The following is a 6108-nucleotide window of genomic DNA, read 5'->3' on the forward strand; positions in this document are numbered from 1 at the left end:
TGTCCAGCAATGTAATTCCATATTAATTGTTTCCTTGTCATAGTTGTCACAATGGTTGTCATAATACACATTTTATATATCATGAAACATAGAAGTTGGACTTTGTCCAAATATAGCTGAAGATGGTAAGAAAAATCAGTACACACTTTTATAACCATGTTGTAGTCTTTAGACTCCTGATCGGGATTGTCTTAAGGGTCGTCGATGTAGAAAACCTTTTTCAGTCCCCTCAAAAAAATATGAAATTGGAACTAAAATTGCAAAGGATATAAAAACATAATATAGCTCTAGTTTGTAGAGCATACTGGTAATTTCTTATGTCACAGGAGGCCTCTGGATGAACTGCATATTTCAGATTGAAACTTTCTTTTCATGATAATTGATATACATCCAAATTATACATTACATGCCTAACTACAATTCTGTCGTTTGTATTGATCATTATCAAGTAAGAAAGTAAAAGGTTTCCTATACATTTGTGTAAGCCCTTGAGCCACTCAAATCTCAATCGGCACCACATTGGCCTTCCTCTGTTCTTATGCACAAATAAGAATTAATGAATCGGGAAAAACCTCGCACTGCCATAATTTTGTCTATCAGAAACGGCGTACACAAAAGAAGTAAGCTCTAAATTGGAGTTTCATATCCCTATCTCCCATCTACCATTGTAACCGTTACATCGCTTACGGATGCATGGTCACGACCTTCTGAAAACAAGTCCATATCTACAATATTGCCTCTCATTGAAGTGAATGTTGGTTGCCTTGGCAATGGAAGATTTGCATTTTCACTCTCCAACATCAAAATTACAGACGACATGGTCGGTCTATGAAGTGGAGAATCTTGCACACACAAAACCCCTAATTGAATGCATCTTAAGACTTCGTTTTGGGAACATGTTTCTGCGATAGAGGGATCAAGGAGTTCCATTGCTCTTCCTTCATGCCAAATATTCCAAGCCTGAAACCATTGCATACATTTCATTTACTCATATTTCACAAGAATATAGCTCTTATACCCCAAGTATACGTAGATAACATAGTAGTTTTACTTACAAATCCAATCAGGCTTAGGTGTTCGGTATTACGAAAGCTAGTGTTCCTTCGGCCACTCACTATCTCCAACAACAACACCCCGAAACTATATACGTCTGACTTGACTGAAAAGAGACCCTCCATTGCATATTCAGGTGACATATAACCGCTGGAATTTGTAGATAGTAAAATTTGATCAATAAAATTTAGATATGATTCAGATAAATTATCTTGTTTATGAGAGTCAAGGAGTTTGACTTACAATGTGCCGACTACTCGGTTTGTATTTAGTTCATTTTGGTTTCCTCCAAATATTCTTGCCATGCCAAAATCTGAAATCTTTGGGTTCATCTCTTCATCCAGCAAAATGTTGCTTGCCTTTAGATCTCGGTGAATTATTCGAAGTCTCGAGTCTCGGTGCAGATAAAGTAGCCCCCTTGCAATCCCTTCAATTATATTGAAGCGTTTTCTCCAATCTAGCAGTGCCCGCTTCTCTGTATCTGCTGTTTACCAAAAAAGAAGGGGAAAAAAAAAAGTTAACCAATTAGTAGCAAAATAAATCTTAAATGCACTCTTTCGCGTTAGTTCTCTTAACAAAACATACCGAAAAGAAAGAAGTCCAAACTTTTGTTAGGCATGTACTCATAAAGCAACATCTTTTCTTCTCCTTGAATGCAGCAGCCCAACAGTCTAACGAGATTCCTATGTTGTAACTTAGCAATAAGAATGATCTCATTCTTAAACTCCTCCAAGCCTTGGCCTGATTTTCTAGAAAGCCTCTTTACAGCTATTTCTTGTTCCCCTGGAAGCTTTCCCTGGTAAGTGAAAAATGTATCTTTACTGTTAGCTTATACCAATTTAGCTTCCTAAGTTTTTCATGAAATGCTTAAAACATATAACTACCTTATAGACATGCCCAAATCCACCTTCTCCAAGCTTGTTTTCTTCAGAAAAGTTGTTTGTAGAGGTTGCCACGACATCGAAACAGAACAACGGTAACTCCGACCTGTTTACTTGGGAGCATTCTATAACGTCAATCGATCCCGAAAGATCTGTCGAGTGTTCCTTGCTCTTGCCCGCATCAGAAGGTAGTATTTCGCTGCTCCTCAACCAGGAGACTGGAGAAGGATTCGGCAAAACTATATATAAAAAGCGCCAAAAAAAAAAAAAAAGAAGAAAAGTTAGAAGCAAATAGTGAGTAATATCTTAGAACGGATACGTTCTAGTTGAAATTGCCTAGAAATATAGCCTTAATCCCCACAAATGGAGAAAAATGAAAAAGCTTACCTTTCAGTTTTAGTTTGAACCTCCATAGTATCCATATAAATAAACCTAGGAGAATTGCTCCCACTACAGTTAATGTAATTATCAAAGCAGTGGATTTTTTGCTCTTGCCACCTGTATATATGGGGAAAAATGTCAAAGTATTGCCAAACTTGCTAAAAGATGCACTCGTGTATTACCTAGAATCCTAGATCTTTAGATCAAATTCAGTAAAAGAATTTGTGATCTACACTTATTTCCTTGTCTTCTGTGTAATGTTCTGCTTTTTCACATTACCAAATCCAAGTTCAAGATTTTTTCTTGACTTATAAGATAGAAAAGGAATCTGTCACATTCCATATCCTAAACACTGTACTATTGTGCAAAATTCCTAAATAAGTAAACACATGAATAATAACCAATTCACTAACTTCAATATGGAAAATGCTTTTGCGAGAAACTTAACACGTATAGTCAATAACAAAAGGAGAGAACAATGAGAAAGGCAAGGGAAATCGAAAGCATACCAAGATCAGAATGCGCAACCCGAACGTTAAGTGTATTCCCCCCCTTTTTAAAGTGCTGGACATCCAACAAGTTTGTTGTCCATATCAAACACCCAATTCCACTAGCTTCCGCATAAGCCGCACAAGAGCAATTCTTCAAACACATATCCTCACAACTCGTCGCCGAACCTGGCGTCACCAAATCAGCAAAATCCGGCATCTTCACCGATTTCATGACGACAAAGCCATCCTCCTCTATCCCAGAGCTGCTGTTAGTCTCACACTTCCATTTTGTTCTCCTCTTACACCCTTTAGACCAATTCCCCCTCCTCCACTCCACCAAATCCACAGGCTCAAAGCCATCCATACACTCGCAAATCGGCGACTCCCATGAGCTGCAAACTCCGAATTTCCCACACTTATTGTAAAGTTCACATTCATTAGTCTTATCAGGCTGATACTGCGTAACACGCCACTTGTTATTGTCTTCCTCCCACCTCAGTTGCTCCTCAAACCCGTTCCTCTCAATCCTAAACCTCAACTTATCCGAACCATTCGAAGGAACATAAGAAATGTAACTCGTCCCGTCCTGCTCCTGCAGCTTAAACCCGTATAGATAATTCGACGACATATTCGGAACGCCGGTGAAAATCTGCTTATTCCAATGCCCGCTTCTCCAACGCCTCTCCAATCCCTTCCGTATCACGATCTGCGGCGACCCGCGAGGATCAACTCCCATGGAGTAGTTCCCAGGTGACGGGTCGTTCGGAGATTTCCACGAACTGAAAGCCCAGTTCTCTCCTTTCCTAGAACTCGCCTCCACTTTCATCCCAGGTAAAAACGTGTCTGTCGGTTGCTCAAAGCTCTGCCAATAAACCTTCTCCGTCGAACCCGAAAGAACGAGATTTCCTTCGTCGTTAAGCTTCGCCGTCGTGTTGTTCGATGAAACCGAGGCGTTACTCGACCATATAGAGCCGCTGTTGTTCCCATCCAAAATGACCAAATTGCCATCGCTGTCGATCGTCAAAACCCCGGTTTTACCAGAAATTGGCCTCTCTCTGTTCGCCACCCAAACGACCGTAAGTTCTTGAATGTTATGGTACCAGATTCCGACGTACCGCAGCGTCGAATTCCCCGGGCTGAAGAATCCCAGTTCGAAAATATCGCCATCGGAGACAATGGACTCTCCGTCTTTCAACGATCCGCCTTGCGTGATCGTGTCGGATGCAGAGCAAAACCGAGAAAGAATGAAAGAAATGACGACGAAGAAGAACATAATTTTCCGACCTGGGTTTCCCATTTCACGATCAGTCAGAAAACTCAGGCGAAGAAGAAGAAATGGGAATGATGGGGAAGAGATTTCAATGGCGGCCTTGGCGATTGTGCATGTATGTAGTTTCGGTGTGGCTGACTCTAATATTTGGAAGCTTGAGAATTTGGACTTATAATATTACAACTCAGAAAAACTACTCTCAATTTTCGTGATTTTAGGTACCGCTTGTTGTACCTGTGGGGGTTTTGTTTTGAAAAGTCTCAGGCCTCGTTCATTTTTTAGATTTTTACAGTAAAAAATTTTTAAAAAATATCACATTTAACTTTTTTTATTATAATAAAAAATTTTAAAAAAATATTAAATCACAACTCAAATTAAAAACTCGAATCCATAAAGTGAACGATATCTTATTCTGCACTCGCTAGAATAAGGGATATTGGTTTGGTGGGGACATAACTCCCACATGCCACTGACCCGTGTTGAGAAGAATCTTCCTCAGGGGTGCAAAATTTTTAAGTAATTTTTCCTCTGTTTAAAAAGAGGTTTATATCAGTATAATTAAGGGATTCCTGACTAAATATTTGTGTGATTAGCCAAGACAACTAATTATTTGTCTGTTTTAACTTTTAGGTGCGAAAGAGAAGGAGAACAAAACTAATAATAGAAAAAGGTGAGTGGGGCCGCGTGGTGGGTAGGAATGTTCCACCTCTCCTGTGCATATATAGCGGGAAAGGAATACTCCTACGTCCCAATGGAAGTGGGTCCCACTAATGAGTTCTACGTAGGTTCCTCCTCTTTGTGTTTGATAGCAATATAAACAAAGGATTTTCTGAGAACCTTTATTAGTAGTTTGCAGTTTTATACGATTCATAGACGTTTGGTTCATGTATTTGAAATTATAATTTAAAATTATTTTTATTTTATGTATATTTTTTATGAGAAAAAATTACTATAAAAAATTATGAATTATAATTTAAAATCAAATACGAATATAAAAAATAAACATTCTTGAGACATTCAATAATAAAATATCTTATGACAGAAATCATCTCGCCATATATGTTACTTTTATATTGTTGAATTTCCATTGATTTTGCTACTTTTATATTAGCATTTTGTTATAATTTGGCTTTTAAAAGTGCACACTACTAATGAAATATCTTATGACAGAAATCATCTTGCCATACGAATTTGTTTTCTACCAAAATCGGTCATAGCATTTTTTGGTAGAGTTTCTCGAGACATTCAATAATCACTTAACAGAAAGTCGAACTCTCCAACTCAATTGTTGGTTCAGGTTTAAGCAATCATTCAAACTGGAGATCGACTTCTTGAACTCCGATCGAGTACCTCGTCACGGTAAAGATAAGATGCACCATATAGCCGATCTTGTAGTGACTCCCAATACCCAAAAAAAAAAAAAAAAGTATTCAAATCCAATATTTGTGTCACGTTTATCATATGGCGCCTTTTCTGCCTAATATGCTGCATTCTCATGTGGCAGTCGCAAATTTGGAAACAAGCAAACATTGGAAGATGACTTCAAGCCATGATATTGACATACCACCAAATGGGGTTTATTTATTTATTTATTTATTTTTAAACTGTGGCTACGGAGTGGAAATAGAAAAATTAGATTATTGATAAGTAATATTTTAAAAGATTAATTACAAAACTCTCTCTGAATTATATCTTTTGTAACACTTTATCTTTTAATCTTTAAAACGCAACATTTGTTTTCTTTAAACAATGGAATATTGACATAAAGCTCTGTCTGTTAGGTTTTTTAACAGAAATTGACATTTAATTTATTATTTTTAGAGTATTTTAGTAGCTTATGGTTAAAATTTAATTTGAATTTAGAACTAATTTAAATTTTAACTTGTAATTATGATACATTTATTATTAATTGAATATATGTTAAAAATTTTATAAATCTCTTTTTGGTAGAATAAAAAAAATTTATGAAGTTCTTTTTGAATATTTTAATTAGTTTAAAATCAAATTAGAATTTAAACCGTAGAATTACTAA

The 6108-nt window shown here is 36.9% G+C and overlaps 1 protein-coding gene across 2 annotated transcripts; it reads right to left on the reverse strand.

The window, feature by feature from the left end:
• Positions 1–312: 312 nt before the first annotated feature.
• Positions 313–4200, reverse strand: LOC21388374 (G-type lectin S-receptor-like serine/threonine-protein kinase B120). 2 transcript variants are annotated; one of them, XM_024172448.1, is made up of 7 exons: positions 2825–4200; positions 2322–2432; positions 1938–2173; positions 1639–1849; positions 1297–1534; positions 1056–1203; positions 313–960 (listed from the first exon to the last, which is right to left on the reverse strand). In XM_024172448.1, the coding sequence occupies exons 1-7, from the start codon at positions 4101–4103 to the stop codon at positions 649–651; spliced, it is 2535 nt and encodes an 844-aa protein (XP_024028216.1). In that variant the 5' UTR covers positions 4104–4200; the 3' UTR covers positions 313–648. The 2 variants fall into 2 exon arrangements, with proteins under 2 accessions (XP_024028216.1, XP_024028215.1); XM_024172447.1 differs by having other exon boundaries at positions 1297–1537.
• Positions 4201–6108: the final 1908 nt, after the last annotated feature.

Source organism: Morus notabilis, unplaced genomic scaffold (assembly GCF_000414095.1).
Source record: "Morus notabilis unplaced genomic scaffold, ASM41409v2 Scaffold2735, whole genome shotgun sequence".
NCBI classification, from domain to species: Eukaryota; Viridiplantae; Streptophyta; class Magnoliopsida; order Rosales; family Moraceae; genus Morus; species Morus notabilis.

Coding starts and splice junctions, on each gene's coding strand:
- LOC21388374 (XM_024172447.1), bottom strand. CDS start 4,103: ATGGGAAACCCAGGTCGGAAAATTATGTTCTTCTTCGTCGTCATTTCT. Junction 1,850..1,937: donor GATTTGGGCATGTCTATAAG/GTAGTTATATGT, acceptor TTCACTTACCAG/GGAAAGCTTCCAGGGGAACA. Junction 961..1,055: donor ACCTAAGCCTGATTGGATTT/GTAAGTAAAACT, acceptor CAATGGTTTCAG/GCTTGGAATATTTGGCATGA.